The 21,379-nt window shown below is 45.0% G+C and overlaps 1 protein-coding gene across 1 annotated transcript in view; it reads right to left on the bottom strand.

The window, feature by feature from the left end:
- Cpm (carboxypeptidase M) overlaps positions 1 to 7,449 on the bottom strand; it is a 54,225-nt gene extending 46,776 nt beyond the window's left edge. The window contains exons 1-2 of the mRNA XM_021658952.2: positions 7,374 to 7,449; positions 7,007 to 7,169 (exon numbers count right to left, since the gene is read on the bottom strand). Coding sequence (XP_021514627.2) covers positions 7,007 to 7,166 — 160 coding nt within the window. The 5' untranslated portion in view covers positions 7,167 to 7,169; positions 7,374 to 7,449. The remainder of the gene's footprint in view (positions 1 to 7,006; positions 7,170 to 7,373) is intronic.
- Positions 7,450 to 21,379: the final 13,930 nt, after the last annotated feature.

Genomic DNA, 21,379 nt, shown 5'->3' with positions numbered 1-21,379 from the left:
CCTGCTTAACTCAGGCATGTTTTGCTTTGATTTAAGGTAGGGTCTCATTGTATAGTACTAGCTGGCCTGGAATGCACTATGTAGATAAAGCTGGCCTTGAATTCAGAGATCCTCCGGATTATGCCTAAGTGCTGGAATTAAAGGTATGTGTCACCGTGCCTGGTTTTTGTATTGAACTCTAGATTCTACCCCAGATCTGGCCTCTGCTAGTTTTCTCTATCTTGGTAGATAACACCAACACACTATTAGAGAGTGAAGCTGTAGGTCATCTGACTTTTCTCTCTTCCTCACATTTGTTTCTTCATCCAGTCCGTCTGGTAGCACATGCTGCTGGTTGTGTTTCAAGAGCAAATCTCCAATGCTTTTGCTTCTCTCCGTTTCTCAGTGTGTGCGTGTATGTGTGTGGGCTCAGACATGTGCTTGCTATCGAGGACAGACTCCCATGTTGGTCCTTGCCTTCTACTTTGCTCGAGAGAGGTCTCTTGTTTGCCACTGCATACGGGGAGCTAGCTGGCCCACAAACTTCCAGGGATTCTGCCATCTCCACTTCCTGTCTTCCTGGGGGTGTGCTGAGATTTCAGAGGCAATCCTGGCTTCACGTGGGTTCTAGGAGGTCCTCTCACTTCCCCGCAGTGGCTTTACCAGAGAGACAGTTCCCAGCCTTTATGCCCTTCACAGCAATTACCAACACCCATGCTTGCTTTCCTTTCTGTTGGCCTGCCTGGTATAGAGCAAGAATCAGGTAAAGAAAAGCTCGGGTCCAGGCTTGGTGGAACACGCTTTTAATCCCAAACAGTGAAGGTAAAGATAGTTTGTAGAAGGAAGAACCCATGTTTGAAAGTGATGTCTAACTGAGTGGCAGAAACTGTGATGAATCAGAGAAAGACTTAACTGAATAGGATATGCCCAACTCTCATGAGAAGGGACAGGAAAGGGAAGCTACTTAAGGGTCAACGAGAGAGAGAAGAGGCAGTTTTACTGGGACAGTAGTGGAGAAACAGGCTGTAGAGAGAGAACACAGGTGAAGACCAAATGAGCCAGAGAATGAGAAGGAGCCAGGTTAGAGCAGATTGCTGGAGTTGGTTGCAGGTCAAACAAAGCAATTCAGTGGCTGAGGGAGAAGCCAGATTGAATAATGAGCTGGGAGAAGAGTTTGAGGCAGATCCGCTGAACTGAGCCAGCCAGCCCAGAGCTCAGTAAGAACAAGAAAGGGTTAAGCCTATTCAGCAGTAAGTCTCAGAGGCTGAAGACAGTCTAGGCCTAGGTTAGATTGTACGGAGGCTAGAAGCTTCCAGGACTAGGCCTAGGTCAGCAGAAGGAGGCAGTAAGCCTCGGAGACAACAGTTGAACCAGGCCAATGAAAGTTACTTTTACAGACTTGCTATGACGCAGGAGTGTGACATTTCCTAATTTTCCTTTCTGTTTCTCACAAGTAGGAGGCAACTGTGCTGACCTGTAGGTTACCTTTATTATCGCTGACTCCAAAGAAGCAAGAGAAAAACTAAAATAATTGTCCTCCACTGAGCTGGCCCTATGTGAAATTTAACTGCGCCCTTGGTGTTATCATTAAGGTATAAATTCATCTTCCTTTAAAATAGAAGAAAGCCGCATGAAACTGCCACACGCGATACATTGATCTGTGCCTCCCACGAGGCAGTTGCCTACATTCTCACCGATGCGAGCGTCTCCCTGAAAAGCGCTTCTTAAATAGTTAGCCTGTCCTCTAACACCCCTCTGGTCAGTGTTGGGGGTGCGAACAAGAGCAATCGTTTCCTTTATTGCCTGAGAGATGACACAGAGTGTCCTTTGGTTCCCTCCTATATCCAGGGCCTTCTGAGCTGAGAAAGTACTCAGGTCCACCAAAATTATGTTACTGTAATGGTCCTGTAGGAGCAACGATATTCTAAAACAGCTGGACCCCACCCTCTGGCTATCAGACTATTGAGACAATGGACCCCAAGGAATTGGAATGAATGGACCAGTCTTTCACTGTGTACGACTGTTTTATGCTTCACTTACCTCCCATAGGTCCCAAATTGTGACCTAAATCTTCCCTTCGTTCTTCCCTCCTCCCCCAAAGGCGGCAATGGTGTCTCAATACCTCAAGCTCAAGATGGCAGTCCCTAGGCTAGTGTGCTGGTCACAATCAGCCTTTTCCTTTTGCTTCATAATCCAAGAATGTGGGCACCTGAGCTAGGAGAGTGGGCTAACTGTACCAAATGATGGAATGCAAGGTACTTCCTATGAATACCAGAAATGGACCAAAGAATTCTACTGGGGCTCAGTCTACGCATTAAGAATGTTCAAAACCCTTGTCAACTCTTTCTGAATCACAGGGTCTAGGGCCAAGTGGGGACAGATGGAAGAGCAGGGTAGGGACAGGAACAGAAAATGATAGCTAGGGAAACCTTGTAGCAAGAAGGCTGCCGAATCAGACCATGGCCCAAGATAGGTTTTGATTTAGTCAAAACTCTGTAATGAACAATGAAAAATTTATTAAATCCCAATTCTTATTTGTAAAAGATTTATTTTTATTTTGTGTGTGTGTGCCCTCAGAAGCCAGAAGACAGCACTGTATCCTTTAGAGCTGGAGTTACAGGCAGTTGTGAGCCATAGGTACTGAGTACTGGAAACTGGACTTCAGTCCTCTGGCTGAGCAACAGAGCTCTTAATGGCTAAGCCATTTCTCCAGCTCTAATTCTTTACTTTACAAATAAATCAAGGCAGCGAGAATGGTGCTACATTATCATTATTAGGATGATTAGGACACACACGCACATATATGTGTGGATATATACATATATACACACATACTGCCAGACAAATATAAAAGTTACTTAATGCAGGCTTATCGTTATTACTTTTAAAGTCCCCAAAGTATTTCTGTTTAAATGTATTTATGATTTTGAATAAAAGTTGATACTAGCTATAAATGAAGCAAAGTAAAATGCTGGCTTATTCTTTGGATAGTTTCTGTCTCCATTTCAACTTAAAACAACATACTAAAAATGCATTTTCTTACATTTGAAAAATGTGCTGTATTTGTAAGACCCCTGAATAATTATAAAACAAGACTTTATTGACTAGATTTGTTAAAAGGAAATGCTAACTATGCTTAGTTGACAGTGACACATGGACAGTGAGGCCCGAAATTCCAAGGTTTTAGCGTTTGTCTTGGGCTTTGCTCCTGGACATGTCAGTATTTTCATCACTTTATACAGAAGCTCAAGCAAATTAGTATTTGGGAGCATGTTTGGAGAACGAGCAGAATGTGACAAGAACCAACTCTCGTGCTCAGATTTTAAATAGATGGCTCACCCCCTCCTTGCCCAATAAACTGTTAACTGGCACCTATCTGGTCAAGGGCAGGAGAGTTTGAGAGAGGACACAAACCAAGCTCAGTCTCCGCCCTGTGGGAGCAAGAATCTAAACCAATTATCATCTCTGAACACCCAAGAAGACACACATGCTCCAGCCAACCTATGGAAGTGAGACTGTGGAGAAAGAAACACGAGAAAGAAATTCCTCCTTATGCTTCAACCACAACAAAAACCCACTGCAGTGATTTTCCAAATAATCACGGAAGGAGGTATTACGAACAGTGTTCTAGAAGATTTCCCCCTTAATATACACGTTTCATCACTAGAATGGCTGCGATAGGACCATGAGATTAGGCAAGCCTGCGCTCTATAGTGAGTTCAAGACCAGTCTGAGCTACCGTTAAACCCCTGTTTCACTGGGTGGCGGCGGCAGCGGTGCCCACCTTTAACCCAGCACTCAGGAGGCAAAGGCAGGCGGATTCTATGAGTTCAAGGCCAGCCTGCTCTACAGAGTTCTAGCCCAGCTAAGGCTACACACAGAAACCCTGTCTCAGAAAAATAAATAAATAAATAAAAACAGTTTCCAAGATGGACAAGCCTTTAATTCCAGCACTTGAGAGGCAGAGGCAGGAGGATCTCTGTGAATTCTAGGTCAGCCCGACAGTGAGTTCTGTTTCAGGGCAGCCAGAGCTACACAGTAAAACCCTGTCTCAATACACAAACAAAACAAACAATCAGCCCCAAAACAAAACCCTGTCTCAAGGAAGAAGAAGAAGAGGAAGAGGAGGAGGAAGAGAAGGAGGAGGAGGAGGAGGAGCAAGCAATAGCCCTAAACTGATTTGGTGAGCTCTGGATAGCTAAGCCTGAGAAATTGCCAATAAATACATTTGTATCTGAAAGAGGATCCCTGATACCAAGCACAGATGAGATACATCTTTGTTTGCTCAACAAATTATGCAATTCATGAAACACTGGTGCATATGCGCACATGCACAGACAGACAGACAGACAGACACACACACACACACACACTCCAGATAGTGAATATTGTGCCTTTAAAACAATGTCCTAACTTGGTCATCAGGTTTGAGCTGCTTTTCTTGTTTTACCTAAGGTTTTTCTGCCCTACGTCAATAGGTCGTAAGAATTCCTTCAAAGCCTAGAGTCAAATATGGTTCCTCTACTATGTTTGAATCTGGGCAAAAGGTACATTTGTGCTCAACTACTGTAAGGGCTCCTTTCTTTCTTCTTTCTTTCTTTCCTTTCTTTCTTTCTTTCTTTCTCTTTTTCTTTCTTTCTTTCTTTTCTTTTCTCCTTCCTTCCTTCCTTCCTTCCTTCCTTCCTTCCTTCCTTCCTTCCTTCCTTCCTTAATAAAAGCTCAGGGCTAGAAAGATATCTCACTGGTTAAGAGTACTAGCTGCTTCTCCAGAGGCCCCAAGTTCAGTTCTCTGGAGGCTCACTACTGCTGGAACTCCAGTTCCAGGGGATATGATGCCCTCTTTGGATTCTGTGGTACTGCATGCATGTAGTATACATACATACATGTAGGCAAAACTCACATACACATAGAATAAAATTAAATAATCTTAAAAAACCAGTATAGAAATATGTAAGAAGATATGTAGCAATAGATTTTTTATCATCATTTACAATAGAAAGAATCAGTAAGTATTCCAATGCCCCCAAAAGGATAATGACTAACAAAATACACATAATCAGAGTATAAAACCAAGAGAATTCATATCAGTACTCCAAATCATATTTCCTAAAAATAAATAATACAATAATGGGAAATGGGAAAGAAAGTAGAATTCATAATTGTGGTAATAGAAACATGATGGATATTCACATTTGGACAGTTAGGCATTATTTTCTCTTCCGGGTGAGGTTGCCCATATTGACGATAGAAGAAAGTACACACCAACATCTAGAGTAAATCCTGCATGCTGAGCACACACATTCCACACCAGAGGGCAAATGTCTGGCCCACCGACAAGCAGCACGCCTTGGTTGTGACATTAAAATGCAGGGAGACCATGGCAACTGGCTCTTAATCTCCACCGCGCAGTTTAACCTACTCTGGAACCTAATGGCGGATCTGGGTCCAAGTCATTACTCAGAGACGTACATACACTCAACATGTGACTGCTGGCGCCAGGATTTATTTTTACACTATAACCCATCGACCCCTTAACCACATAAGGTTAACCCCTTAACCTCTTTTGTGCAGAGGTCAGAAAGCAGAGTCAAGCCTACTGGCTTTTACTGTCCTCGGGTTTGACTTTAGGTGAGCAGTCAGATGGCTCACAGTCAGAGGGTCCCACCATCTCTCACAAGCACCTTGTGTTTGAAAACACAAAAACATACAAGCCACTTAGTACTCGTACTGACAGCCTCTCATCACCTTGTAATTTTAAAGTGACTGAAAAATAGCAGCAGTTAGTTGGGCTGTACGTTTCTTTTATAAACATCGTGGGTATTCCTAAATCTTTTTAAATTGCTCTACTCTAGTCCTTGGGATGAATTATTTAAAGATGTTTAGTCCATATGCTGATTCAAGATATAATTTTTCACATGACTAACCTCTATAGTTTGGGCTTGTGATGTAAGAACATGATATTAACCATGATGAGAAATGGCTGCTTGGAAATATGAGACTTTCCAGCTGAGTCAGAAGAACAATGCTAAAACGTCAGGTAAAAATATGAACACAATTCCCAAAGCTGAGATCCAAACTGCATGAACTTTGTGAGTCTTTTATGTCAAGCATTAAGCTTTCTGGTAGCCAATTTTTGGGGAGTCAATGTAGGAACAGAAGATGAAGGAATCATGATAACTGCTAAATTTACTTGCCCCCCCAATGATCGGGTGCCAATCATGATTTAAAATTCACCATCTGTGGATGAGGGTGGGGGTGGGGTTAGGTCAACCATAGAGTCCTTGCCTAACACAAATGAGGCCCTGGGTTTGATTTCCAGGAGTGAAATAAATAAATAAATAAATAAATAAAATCGCCATCTCCGTGACTTGACCAAAATACTTAATTTCTCCGATTCACATTTGCTACCTACACTGAGAATTCAGTTTCAAAGTTAAAGCAAAATAAGCGATAAACACGAAAATGCTCAGAACATCATTCGTTGCTTGTTACCTAGCAGGCGTATCCTTTAAGTGGATATATTCCAAAAGCAGCCGTCAGTCAGAGAGCCGCTTTTTCTCATACTTTAAGTCATAGAGTTAATTACATATGCGTCGAACTTCACAAAACTGAGGCACTGTCTAGTTTAAAAGCCCTCCGAGGAAAAGTAGCTAACACTCACAATCAATATACAAGGAAGCCAACAAAAAGGGAAACTGGGTTAGATTAAACAGACTTCTTAAGAAGATGTTCACCCTGAAAAGGAACGAAAATGTTCCTCTCGGATAAATAATGTCCTTCGATCCCAAAAGGCAGACCACCAACATAGAGGACTAGGTGATACTGAGTCTCGGTAGAGAAGTTCTGCAAAATCCAGTTCCTCTTACTGCTCTCCCGATCTAACAAAACTGAACAAAACAACAAACAAAAGCAGAAACCGCCAACCGGGCAAGGCATGCTTTACCTGCGTGGAGCGCGTCCGGGGAGCCTCACCTACAGAGGACCAGACGCTACCGTGCAATGAAATTCGGCACGGGAGGCGACCTACCTCTCACAGACTTCCCGATGCTGTGCAAGTATGTGATCGAACTGTAGTTCCGAGCAACGCTCTTGAGGAACGCCTCCATCTCTTCCTGGTGGTGGTATCGGAAATCCAGGGCGGCCACCACGGGCAGCAAAAGCCCCAGCCACAGGCGCGCGAGGTCCATGTCCTGGAGATGGAGGAGAAGGAAAGAGCAGCTGAGGACCACCCCCGGGGGGAAGCGCGGGCACCCGCAGCCCGGACTCCTCTTCGCCTTCGGGGCACCTGAGCTCCACGCTCCCTCTCCGGGGAACCAAGGTGAAGGTGGCCCAACCGGAGCCCCGCAGCCCGCCCGAGTCCCCGCAGCAGCACCCCTCCGCACGCCCCGTCTCACCACGGCCAGGCGCGCGTCTCCGCCCGCCGGCGGCCGCCTGGCGCTCCGGGGAGTTATAGCCGGGACGGAGGGGCGGTTCCCGGGACGCCCCACCCACGACACGCCCACGCCGCGCCGCGCCCTCCCCGGGGCGGGGTCTCCGCCCTCGCTCCGGGGACCCGGAGCCCTGCGGGGTTTGGAGGAGCCTGCTCCCGGGCCGGTGGGCGGTGCAACGCGACCTGTCTGCGCTCGTGTTGGACGTGCTGCCCGGCCTCGGCCACCGAGGCCCGGGGACGCTGCACAGACGGTGCCCACGAAGCGCGCGGTGCGGGCCACCTGGAGTCCAAGCTGGGCCAGGCTTCCAGCCCTGGGCTGCAATTAGGAGCTTTTAAGAAAGAACGTGTCTCTCCACTCTCTCTCCTCTCTCCTCTTTCTCCTCTCCTTTCTCTCTCTCTCTCTCTCTCTCTCTCTTTCTGTGTGTGTGTGTGTGTGTGTGTGTGTGTGTGTGTGTGTGTGTTTGCGCGCGCGTGCGTCCTTTATGTGCCAAGTGTGCGCTACAGGCACTTGTGCAACAAAAGTATGTAGTACCTGGGATTTGACTGACTCGGAGTTAAAGTTTGTGATCAACTCGCGGGACCAAGGCAGAGCCAGTTCCCGCGCCTCCTCCTCCTGAAATGCTGCTCCCTGGGAGGAGGGGGTGGGCTGTGTTTGCATTAAACAGAACCCAGACGGCGACTGAGAAAAGTGGTTCGTGACACCGGGTCATTCCGCGGAACCAGACCGGGACTGATGAGAAGTGTTTCGTGACATGGGCCAGCCTGCTCTAGAGGACACCACACACACTGTCCCACGGTACCACGGACTGACAGACGCCGTTGTGGAAATAAAGGCTCCGGTGCAAACAAACCTCGAAAGCTACCGATTTCTTGTAACACTCTTGAACAGATTTCTAAAATAGTGACGACAGGGACCGTCCCCAATTGATGGGATGGAACTTCCTTCCCGGGGCATAAAAGGTGGGAGTCTCTCCTGAAAAGGGCCCTTGAGAGTGGGGAAGCCGGCTCGCAGGATAAAGAAGACGCCAGGGCCACCTCAATTCCAGTCTCAGAACCCCCGTACAGGCAGGAGAGACTAGACTCCATAACGTTGTCCTCGGACCTCCATGGGTGCAAGGTGATCCTTGCCGCACCCCATCCCCCACATACATAGTAATACCGAAAGAAGTAATATTTTAAAGCAAGAGTTCTCAACCTGGGGGTCGTGACACCCCCCCCCCCCCCCCCCGCGCGCTCAACAGTCCCATTCACAGAGGTGGCATAATCAGATATCCTGCACATCAGATGTTAACATTATGATTCATAACAGCAGCAAAATTACAACGAAGTCACAATGAAATAATTTTACCGTTGGGGGGGTCACCACAACATGAGGAACTGTGTTAAAGGGTCGCAGCACACGGAAAGTTGAGAACCACTATTTTAAAGTTTAAAAACATAAAAAGGTCAGACTGGAGAACCTGGGGAGGCCACTCCCTGTCCTTCCTTACAGACACGGATGGTATGGTGTTAGGTGATGAGTTCTGGGGGTGGATCTGCAAGGCCTCCTGGGATTCCAGGCAGGAAGCCCTTCCTCTGACCCTAGTGCTATGTGAATTCACTGTGCTTTGTAAAGTGCAATTCATTTTAACTCCTTGAATAAGGTTGGCAGGCACATTGTTAGAACCAGGGGGTGTTTATTAAATAAACCCAGCTTGATTAATACATGTTTAAGGAGAATTTTCTGGGAATTGGAAAGCCTTGATGTAGCACTTGCCTTTTCGAACGCAGTGGTCATGATGCTAACAGTAATCTGCCAACCAAGGGGCTTGGGAGAGATTCTCCTTTCCCTGATCATAGATGAGGAGAGCTGAAAGGAGAGGAGGGCAATCCGGCTTGAGGACAGCCACCGAGTTTATGCAGTTATTATGCGGAACAGGAAGGAGATGAGCAAAGTGAAGAATTGCCTCACTAGAGATCACAGACTGCTATGGAAACAAACGGAAACAGCGTGACTTCTCGCACTGCTGAATTTCTCAACCTTCCGGTCGGATAACCTGCATGTCAGATTGCAATCCATAACAGTAACAAAATTAGAGTTTCGAAGTAGCAAGGAAATAATTTTATGGTTGTGGGGTCACCCCACAACCATACTAAAGGGTCACAGCATTAGGAAGGCTGAGAACCGCTGTTGTAGTGACTGGAGACTGGGAGATGGTGGCCTTGTTGGTACGGAGAAAGGTGGCCCATCCTATTCCAGGAAAGCGAAGGGGTGAGAAAAAGTTGCAGTTGCTGCCCTGAAGGTTCATGCCAGCTAAGAAAGACCAGCTAGGGAATCAGAGGGCTGACGTCCTGAAGGTTTAGCACTCACTGAGCCTAAGTGTGATCTAAGGCCACTGATGTCACCTGGAGCATGCCAGAAATTCAGGATCTCCTGTCCTGTTGCAAGCCTTAACAGAGTTCCAGAGATGCATTCTATATTCAGGCTGGAGATAGGCTCCTCTAGAGGAAGAGAGAGAGAGAGAGAGAGAGAGAGAGAGAGAGAGAGAGAGAGAGAGAAAAGGTTCAAAGTGAGACCCTGAAAGCTGCAGAAGAATAAAAGTTTAAGTTAACAGAGAAAAAGACCCTCAAGTTTATGGCTTCAGAGGCAACTTTTCTTATGATGAAATGATTACAGTAAACCATAGTCTAAGGGCTCATAATTTGGTGATACAATAGCATATTGTTTCCTCTGCATGGGTAAAGCCGACAAAAAGTTTACAAGGAAAACGACAACCTACATGTTATGCTTTGTGTATGAATGTCCACACAGGCTCCTATGCAGGCTGGGTCCTATGTAGAACAGTGTTCAAGACTGGGGTTTTTGGAAGTGGAATGGACCATGAGGGCTGACTTCTTCAGTGGGCCCATCCATTGGTGTGTGCGTAGTTGATGGTCTTATTCCAAAATGATAAAAACGAAGAGATAGGGCCTCGCGGGAGGAAGGTGGTCAATTGGGACCTGACTTTTGAAGATGTGTCTTGTTTCTAGCCTTTTCTGTTCACTCCCTGCTTCCTGGCTCTAAAGAGGTGAATGGCTTTGCTCTGTCATTCCCATGGTGATCCATCTCACCACAGCCAAGAGTCTATGTACTGAAGCCTTTGAACCCAAAGAAATCCTTCTTCCTACAAGCTGTTTTTCTCAGGTGTTTTCTCATAGCAACAGAGGCTGATTGATATACCAGAAGACACAATTAACAACTCTTACAAAAGCAAGAATGGGCAATGGACATTAATAGGCAGGTCCTAAGGCAGCAATATAAACAGCCAATAAACACAGGGAATGTTACCAACCCGGCTAGTAAAGAGTTACATATTCAAAGGGAAAGGTAATGCTTTGTTTTGTCAACCAGTAGGCATTTAAAAAAGATTGGCAGTGCCAGGAAATGGACAGGACCAGGAAAAACGATACTTATGTTCTTGCAGCTGTGTTATAAACAGTTAACACTTGCTGGGTGCGCTGCCTGCAAAAAGACAACCAAGTTGAAAGTGTGCCATATCTTCTTTAAAGGAATCTTGAAATATGTTGTATTTACCGTGAAGGTTAGGGTTTCAAAATCAGTGTTGTTTTCAAGTCATGTCAGAGTGAATAACACCTGTATGTCTAACACAAGAAGGCTGCCTCCATCAGTGATTCTGTCTGGGGCAGAATTTCCCACAGAGACCCTTGGCACTGCCTGGAGCCATTTTTGATGATTATGACTTGGGGAAAGTGTTCGTGACGTCCAGTCCTGAGGCAGTGAGCAGGGAGGGGGTTGCTGTTGAAGATGCTCTAGCGGCGGTTCTCAGCCTTCCTAATGCTGCAAACAATTCCTTGTGGTATCCCCCAACCCTAAAATTATTTTTTGTTGCTACTTCATAACTCTAATTTTTCTACTGTTATTAATCATAATGTATTAATATTTGGGTTTTCAGATGGTCTTAGGCAAACCCTGTGAAAGGGTCTTTCAGCTTCTCCTCCATTGGGGTTGTGACCCTCAGGTTGAGAAACCTTGGTTTATAGCGTCCTGCAGTGCCTGCCTCAGCAAAGAAGCATCCAGGTGGAAGTGTCACTCATTCTGGGGTTGAAGCCTCCTTAGTCAGGTGAAGGATATTATGGCCACTGTGCAGGTTATTTTTCAGACATAATAATGAGAATATAGTTATGACTCGTTGACTTGTAAAGACAACTCATTCAGTGGAAAAAGGCAGACGATAAAAGTTAAAAGTAGGAACTTTGGAGGTACAACAGATAATAAGCCATTCCCAGCAAAATGTTGAAAAGTTTTCAAGCAAGCTTGAATGGTAATCCTTGGGTTACAGGGTTTTTACTTTCCTTTGTATAAAGAGAAAACAAAACCATTTATTTACTTGTTTGTATATGGCTATGTATGCACGTGACGTTAGTGGAGACCAAAAGACAACCGGCAAGGGGTCTCTACTGTCCTTCCATCAGGGGAGCCTAGGGACTGAGCTGAGATCATTGGGCTTCGTTAGCAGGAAGCGCCTCTAACCACTGAGCCACCTCATTGGCCTCCCTTCCTTCCTTCCTTCCTTCCTTCCTTCCTTCCTTCCTTCCTTCCTTCCTTCCTTCCTTCCTTTCTTTAATAATGTATTTTGCAAACAGCTTTTTTCCTCAACAAAATGTTACTTCTTTTAATTGGACAAGAGAGGCATTTTCCTGTAGAATCAAAGCTGAGCAGAAAGCACAGAAGAAGCATCAGAGATGAACAGTTCTGAATGAAGAGGACATCTAAATGTCACGGGAGTGAGTCACGGGACTGGAGAGGAAGTAGAAGGTCACTGGAAAAGTGGGAAAGTAAGGGAGCGAAAAGCTAAGGTGTTGGAGAGTTCGTGCTGAGGGCATTGAGGCAGGAATTGGAGCAGAGAGCAAAGCCACAGGCAGGAGTTAAACACCCCAGCAGATGCTGACAAGAATGAAAAGAACAGCAAGAACAGACTTTGTGACCCCCTCCCTCTCTTTCTTCCTTCATTTGACATTTAATTACAGTTTGTGTGTGTGTGTGTGTGTGTGTGTGTGTGTGTGTATGTTTGTCTGTGGTGTGTTTGTGTGTGTGTGTGGGAAGTTGTGCGATGCAGCGTTCAGACGACAACTTGAAGGAGTCCTCTCCTTTCATCATGTGGGTCCTGGGGGATTCACCTCAGGCGGCTAGGATTGGTGACAGGCTCCTTCACCGGCTGAGCCACCTCACTGGTGATCTTTACAGCTTTGTGAAAGTGTCACAAGGAAATATGACTAAAAGTAAATAGGGATGCTTGAAAAGTTTTCACTTGCTTTGAGTCAGCCATTCTAGAACACATGTAGGTACTAATCAGGTGTCAACATGGACACTTCCTGCTGGAATTTCACTAGCACACACAGAATAGCAACTGACATTCCTGGAGCATACTCTTTGAGTACATCTTTATTTCCTTCATGTGGCATTTCTAGGTAAAAGAGTACATATGCTTTAAAGACATAAACTGTTTGGACCATTTTTTTTTCCTTTTAAATATCAGATCATTTTCAAGCTGGGAGGTGGACAGAGAGGAATTACTACTCTATCAGGGTTTGCATCCCAGTGCCCATACTGGGTGGCTTACAAACGCCTGGGGCTCCAGCTCCAGGAAACCCTATGTACACTTAGAGCCTCAGAACAGACACAGACACAAAGCAAACCTAGGTGAGAAAAGTAAAGCTTCAAAAGTAAAACTGTTAATACTTCTCATTCAAGCACAGAGTAAGCACAGGCCAAACCTTAATTTTTATTAGTTGGTGACGAAACCTCAAGAAGAGCAAGGTGTGGACGTCAGGCTTGAGGATATAAGAACACATGGATATAAGGTATAAGGATAGAAGAGGGTATCAAGGAGCCAGAGAGATGGCTCACCACGTAAAAGCACTAAATTTGTAAGCCTGAAGGCCCAAGTTTGATCTCTGGAGCCCAATTAAACAGCCGGATGCAGTGCTGAACGTCTGTAATCGCAGCTCCTACAGGCAGACCACAGGCAAGGAGAACTACTGAGAAGGTCCTATGGCCAGCTGGTCTGGGGTACACAGCGCAGAAGCAGAAAGAGAGACCCTGCCTCAAACAAGGTGCCGGGAGAACTGACCCCTGGGAAATCGTCCTCTGACCTTCACATATGCACCATGATATGTGCGTGCTCCCACTGACCACACATGCGCATACACACACACACACACACACACACACACACACACACACACACGATGTTCACATGGTCACCTTTCACTCCAGGCATTCTTTCCTGTGCTGCAGTTATTTTCAATCTTTTTTCATCTAGTCATTCATTTGTGTGTGTGAGTGTGTGCATGTGAGCATGCGCGCACGAGTGTGCACATGCCACAGTGCATAGATAGAAGTCAGAGGGAGACAACCTGTGGGACTCAGTTCTCTCCTTCCACCATGTGATTTCTGGGGTTCAAACTCAGATCCTCAAACTGGCATTGAGCACCTCTGTGCACTGAGCCATCCCAATGGCCTCCTACACACATTTTTAAATGCAGTGTTTTGTTTTGTTTTCCTTTTGTTACCTGTGCTGTTAGTGTCCTTTCTAAGAAATCCTTGCCAAATCCAACGATTCCCTGCTTTCTTCTACTTTCATGGTTTTAGGTCCTAAGTTAAACTGCCAATCACTTTGAGTACAGTATGGGTCTAAATTCATTCTTTTGGAAGTGGAGGTATAGTTTTCCCAGCACCACTGTGGACGAGGCTGTTCTCCCCCAACACAACCTTTGTTCCCTTGCCACAGATAATTTGACTGTTTTCATGAGGGTTTCTTTTTGAGCTCTCTGTTGTGTTCTCTTGTGTTTATGGCCGAACTGTGCTGTTTTGATTACTGTAGCTTTGTAATATGTTTTGAAGCCAGCAAGTCTACAGCTTTATTTTCTCTTTTCAAGTTCATTTGAGCCTGTGGATTTTAGGATTTTTTCCCCATTTATTCATTAGGATTTTAATAGGGATTGTATTTAGTACGTAGGTGGCTTTGGCTAGTGTAATATGAGAGACTTTTAGTGACTTAACAAGCTATGGGCAGATGGCAATAGTGAAGAAATCCCCCTTTCAGGAAGGGGATAGGGGGAAGAGGGAGGGAAGGTGGGACTGAGCAAGTTGAGGGAGGGGGCTTCAATCAGGATATATGATGAATAAATTATGAAGAAAAAAATTTAAAAATAGGAAAAAAAATGTTTCTATAGGCCAGTCCCCCATAAGCCTTCAATGCTCCTGCCTGTCCTGGTTGAGAATGCCAAGAATTCAGCCCTAAAAGCCATTCCTTAGAGCTGTGTTTGTCACCTGCAGCCTCGATGTGAGGCAATGGCGGTCTTGAAGGACAAAGAACTATGTGGCTCCTGCTTTATAAAAAGCAGGGAAAAGTAATGAGGGGCTGGCTAGATGGCTCAGCAGGTGCTTGCCTTCTAACCCTGCTGACCTGAGTTCATTCCCTTGAACCCTCAGGTGCCATGGCGTCTGCAAGGCTAACATACACCCAGTTCCCAGGCTCAGTTCTCTGGGGTGCTGTATGTTCCCCCGCAACTGTGCCACCCACTTGGGTCCTGACCCTTCAGGACTCCATGGGCAAAGCAAACAGCTCAGGAAGCCTGCAGAAAATGAGCAGCTAACAGCTTTCTCCCTGTGCCGTCCAGGAATCTTAAACCTTCTGTCACCCTGGTGAAGCGGTTAAGAGGCCGGTTAACTTACTAACTTTCAACAAAGTCTCACACCCAGACAAGGAAGCAGCCTGGTCACATGCCAGTGTTTTTACAAGATTCTCGGGGCAGAGACTGGCCTGTCTTCATTTTTACCATGGGGAAACACAGCAGAGTGACTGACGCAGAAAGAGCCCTTACCAAGTCCCAGGTTGAATGAGCATTTCAGATGATTAATGACATAATTTACTGAGCTCAAGGGATCCACCTGCCTCTGCCTCCGGAGTGCTGGGATTAAAAAGGCGTGTGCCACCACTGCCAGGCAGAGTGTTACATATGCAAATACATAAATTGTACATGTGTATAATATCTCACATACATATCTCACAAGACCCTTCTAAAGAGCTTAGAAGGTAGAGGGCATTATTTCCATCTCCCAAGTGAGAATGTGAAGTTTTGAAAACTTAAATAATGCATCCATGGTCACTTAGCCAGCAAACGGTGCAGTCAAGACTGAATGCCGCTGTTGACAAAAATCTGAAATCCACTGTTCATGAATAATTCATCTGGTGTGACAAGGAAATATGAATTTATATGTTTAACATATATATAACTTAAAGTTACATATAATTTAAATTTATAAAATATCTTTGTCATGTATATTACAATTACGTAATGTGCTTATATATTATTTTAAGACCAGTTTTCTTGAAGTTCTATACGTACAAGTACAGAGCCTTGGAATACCATTGCTCAATGATTCTTTTTTAAAATCTGTTCCATTTTTATTTATATGTATGTGTGTATGTCTGTGTGTGTGTCACACGGGTGTGGGTGCCTCCTGAAGCAAGAAAAGGGTATTGGATCCCTCTGGAGCAGTAAGTCACATGTGGCTGTGACTTGTATCACATGGGTGCTGGGAATTGAACCCTGGTCCTCTAGAAGAGCAGACCTTTCTCTGAGCCCCTCAGCCATCTCTGGCTCCCCCGTAATTCAAATGCTTGCTACTTCCCAGATCTTTTAGGGCTTTAGGCATTTACCATACGTAAGCCCACTTCTCCTGGTCGCCCCCTCATTGCTGTCTATTATTTTTCTTCCATCGAAACCAGATGTTAGTTCTCAATAGAAAGGAGAGTACGTCTTTATGCTGTCATTTTTCCAGCCACAGAGATGAAAGTTGCTAGTGAAAACTTGCAGGTTTTCCTCAAGCCCAAGGAACTGTCTTTTCCCTGGACTTCCACATCGTTGTCTCTAAATACTGTGAAGCAGATGTTTGAAGAACACAATTTAACTCAAGTCCTCTTTAAGACAAGAACTCCACAGTTTCTGCTACATGACTATAAAAGAGCTGTTCCTGTTTTTTTTTTTTTTTTTTTTTTTTGTCATTTTTTGTTGTATGTATCTTTCAGAGGATCTTGGTAGGAACTGTGACCGTGTTTTTTGCTTGCTGTGCAACTTGTCTGTCAACATTCAAACAGAGCAGTTCTTCTGTTTTGGGTGAGCAACTGTCGGTATGGTAGCATTCCCCGGGACATTCCGACAGAGCTTTGTGCTCTGATGAACTTCTGAATCCTGGGTTTTTTGATGGTGCACAGGAAGAATTAGACGATTAAAAGTACTGTCTAAGTCATAAAAAAAAGTCATGCTTAGTTGTGAAGGAAAATAGTAAAACAGTAGTAGCGATGATGATAGTGTGGTTGCCTAGCAGTGGTTGTGAAAGCATCCATATCTACCATTGTCTATCATTTCCCTTCAGCATTGTGTCACTGTGGGACATCTAGTTCTGCTCGGCTCCACTCTTTCTCTTTTAGTTTTTTCTGTGAATTTTACATCATGTACCCCAATCCCACTTATCTCCTCTTCCCCTCGTACTCTCCCTCTACCCTTGCAACCTCCCCCCTTCCCGAGAGAGAGAGAGAGAGAAAAAAAAAATCTCGTTTTGGAAGCTGTAGTGTATCACAGTGTGTACCACAGTAAACCCTTTGTCCACACTTCTTGTAAATGTTCATTGTAATGACTAGTTGGTCTAGTATTAGGCTTCTGGTTTCTGTTACACTATCAATGCTAGAACTTCACTGGAACTCCATCCAGATATCCTATTGTTGCCCTGTGTCATGGAGATTCTGTGGTTCTGGATCTATAGGACCGGTCCTTTCACACACACCAGCAGTTCATTGATGGGGTAGACGTTGGGGTGGGCCAAGTCAAAGACCTGGATCTGGGCCTGAGAGGTACCTGAGCTGGTCAGCCTACCAGGGTGTGCTCTTCTGCCCTGCCCCTGCTGGCTCATCCAATGCTGCAGTCAGCAAGGGCAGAGACAGCTCTCCTGCCTCCATGCCCTCAGGGCTGGCTCATTAATGCCCACGACATCAGGGACAGCTTTACTGTGCTGCCCAGGTGAGGTGCAGGGCCTGATTTCTTGATCTGCCCTCAGGGGCAGCTTACCCTAAACCCCTGCAACCAAGGCCAGCTTGACCCTGTTGCCCAGGTGAGGTACAGTGCCCACTCTCCTGAATGTTGCAGCCGGTGAGGGACAGGGCCAGTACTCCTATTCCCATTACCTCAGGGCCAGCTTTCCCACCTGCCATAGGTGACAGGGACAAGGGAGGGGAAGGCATCTCTCCCTTGCCTGAGCTGCTGCATAACAGACAAGTGGCAAGGCCAGCTCTCCCCCACTCACACCCTGGGGTGTTCCCACCCTTGGGGCCTGCTCACCTACTACCCCTGCAGCCAGGGTCAGCTCTACTGTAGGTGAGGTGAAAGGCCTCACACTAGCAGGCGAGGGGCAGGGCCAGCTCTGCTATGCTGTTGAGGCAAGGTGTAGGGCCTGTTCTCCCAAGTGCTGCATTAGGCGAGGGACAGGGCCAGTTCTGGTCAGACAACCCTGGGGCCAGTTCTCCTGCCGGTAGATGGCAAGGCTGCCCCAATCTCTTCCGCTCATTCACTCACTATTTGTTTATTACCTACTCTGTGCCGGGTACTTTACTAGCTCCTAGGAGCACAACAGGCTGAATCTCTTGCCCACGTGCAGCTAACAGTCCACAAGAGCCAAGGTCTCTCTTAAACACTTGAAGAAACCCATGGTCTTTCTTGGGTGAGTGTGTTGGCCTAACATTATTTTCTGCCTCTGCATCTGCCCTCCCTGCTTTATACTGCATTTGATGCTGCACAGAGTGACCTAGATGCAAGATTTTATCTACTGGCAGTGGAGCAAAGTTCAGGTTTTACCACTGTTTGATCTGCCTATCAGCTGAAAAACTCTCATTTAATTCTGGAGCGTGCCTGAGTAAAGAAAGCATGGGCAGCTGAGTTGCTTTGTTTCTTCCACAGGCCCTCTGTCAGAGTTCAGCTATTCATGCCAGCCTGTAATTGCTGGAGAAAGACTACAGAATTATACATTGTAACTGAATGGTTCACTGTTAAAACCTTTGCTGCTTATGACACATCAATAGATTATACATAATAACCAAAATAGTTCATTGGGTTTTTGTTTTGTTTTGTTTTTTAGAGACAGGGTTTTTCTGGGTAGCCTTGTTTGTCCTGGACTCGATTTGTAGACCAGGCTGGCTTCAAACTGGCAGAGATCTGCCTGCCTCTGTCTCTCTGAGTGCTGGAATTACAGGCATGCACCATCATGCCTAGCTTAAAATAGTTCATTGTTAAAAGCAAATCCAATGGAAACACATTGCCACAGGTTAAAACCCAGTTCTGTCTCTGACTGCCTGCCTTTGAGTAAGCTTGAGTTTAATTGTTATGTTCTTTTAGGTATTTATCTATAGGATAAGGTGAGTTGTGATTTTATAGGACTTAGAAATCATATCAGATTGCATGTATTAAATGAGTTCATGTATCCACAGAGTTTAGAAGGCCCAGTCTGACATACTATCTCAGATTCCAAACTCACTATATTGCCACATAGTGAAAATGAAGTAATTGGTGAGAGGGAATCTCAATTCAAATTTCATTGTCTCTAATGACTGATTAACTGATTCATTGAAGCTGTTAATAATTATTCACTAACATCGGGTAGTATGCTGTCTTGGTTATTGGTTTATTGCTGGGAAAACACACCATGATCAAGGTAACTCTTTATAAAAAAAAGCACTTAATTGGAGGCTTTCTTACAGTTTCAAAAGGCTAGTCTATTGGCAGGTGGTGGCACACAGGCAGGCATGGTGCTGGAGAAGTAGCTGAGAAGCTGTACATCTTAGTCTGGAGGAGAGCGAGCGAGTGAGAGAGAGAAAGACAGAGAGCTTGGGGCCTGGCACGTGCTTTTGAACCCTAAGGCCCAGGCCAAGTGACACCCACTCAGCCAATCTCTCCAGCCTCATACATTTTTTCTTCAAGATAATACTTACATAGAACAATACTAAAAAAAATCTTAAAAGTGTACAGAAAAACAGAATGGAAACACCACAAGTAGCCCATGTTATAGCTATTTGTGTCATTCCTTCCCAGAAACCTCCACTAACTGGGAACCAAGTAGTCAAACATGTGAGTCTATGGGAACCATTCTCATTCAAACTACCACAAGTGCTAAGCCAATGGATGCTATGTTGAAAAAGAGCTTAGCCCTCACTTGAACAGAGTTCAAACTCTACTGGAGGAGCCATGGAGATAACAAGTATTCAGTTACCATTTTGACAGAATGGGAGTTTCCCTACTCAATGGGGCATTCCTAATAAGATGTTCAGCAGGTGAGCGGCCTCATGTGGGTCTCAGAGGGCTTCCTGAAGATGCTTCTGCTTGAGCTGAAACTTGAAGGATGGGGAAGTGTTGTTGTATAAGAATGAAAATCCCAACCATTCTATTTTAGCAATAAAGAGACAGATGCTGGGGTGAAAACCTGATAGTTCAGAGAGGCAGAGAAAGCACTCAGTTGATCTTCCTTCTCAGTTCAGGTCCGGATGGAAAAACCCCAAAAGGCTCATGAGCTCAGCTGACAGCCCAGAGCAAAAGGCCAAAAAAAAAAAAAAAAAAAAAAAAAAAAAAAAAAACCCCAACGCTGAAGGCTTGGTAGCTCAAAGCCCCAAAAGCCAGGCAGTTGAGGAGTTGAAGCCTAAGCTAAAGCCAGAGCTTGAGCTAAAAGCCCTTTCTTCTTCTCCACACTGTCTTAAATACCCCTCAACTCAAACCCTCCTCTTCCTTAATCCCTGTCAGCTGATTTCTTGTTCTGTCTCTTGACCTAGGGTTAACTTTATTAAATCCGGTGTACAGAAAGCTCTTGGATTAAAGATGTGTGCTAGGGCTGGATGAATCACACCATAGTCACCTGTCTACAATAAAAAGTTCCTGGATTGAAGGCGAGTGATAGAACTCAACCATACCAAACAAGAAACAGGATTTTACAGTTCACAATTTTGGAGTTCACAATGGGATCAAACAGCATGCAACAGAGAAGTGCAGGGTCTAAGCAGAGGGAGAACTGAATGCTTTGTTTTATGTTATCATGAAGCTTTTATTGGGTTTCTTCATTTACATTAGAAACAGTATTGAGATGATGACTCATTATATACTGATAGATTTATGTAACCATTATTAATTTAACCCATGCTTAACAACTCTCTTGTTCCATAGCAAATTAGAAGGCCCCAAGGAGATTCTAACAGACAAGCAGGGCTGAGCCTCCATGGATGCTGAGGTTCCTGGAGGTAGGCAGGCCTTTATCAGCTGCTCCTGGGTTTACCCTTTAGACTCAGCCATCAGATTTCAGCTTCGACACCCTAAGATCAACAGAAACTTTGAAACTTAAGTTTTATGAATTAGCCATTGATCTGTGCTCCCAAGCATGCCAATTTACTTGTTTTATTATCTGTCTATGATAGCTGGGCTCTAGGAGTCAAATAAACACTGCCAATAATTTGCTTTCTAGAGTTTATATTGAAAATGTGAAACCTCAATCAATCCTTCATCTGAGCAGATGAACAAAAGAAGACGCAGAGAGTGGGAGTGGAAGATCAGAAGTGACTGGTGGACAGTTTAGTAGGCCTTTGGGAGAGGAGGAGTTTTATAGTGAAAGGCTAACTAATGCAAAGAAGGAACTGAAGATGCTTAGGGGTGAAGAGCCCTCACTCCCCTTCCTGAAGACTCGAGGTTCTCAGCACTTACACCAGGTAGCTCATAGTGCCTGTAATTAAAGCTCTACACTGGGGGAACTCTCATTACACACACACACACACACACACACACACACACACGCATAAATAATAAAAAAATAAATCGTTAACATATAATCTTAAAAAGAAATTGAAAACTAGTCACATATAGTAATTTAGTGGCCATAGTTCAGTCTTGCCAATCATGTAT

This window comes from Meriones unguiculatus, chromosome 2, assembly GCF_030254825.1.
Source record: "Meriones unguiculatus strain TT.TT164.6M chromosome 2, Bangor_MerUng_6.1, whole genome shotgun sequence".
Classification (NCBI taxonomy): domain Eukaryota; kingdom Metazoa; phylum Chordata; class Mammalia; order Rodentia; family Muridae; genus Meriones; species Meriones unguiculatus.
Note: the sequence above shows the minus strand (reverse complement) of the source record. Positions and strands in the feature narration are given on the sequence as shown.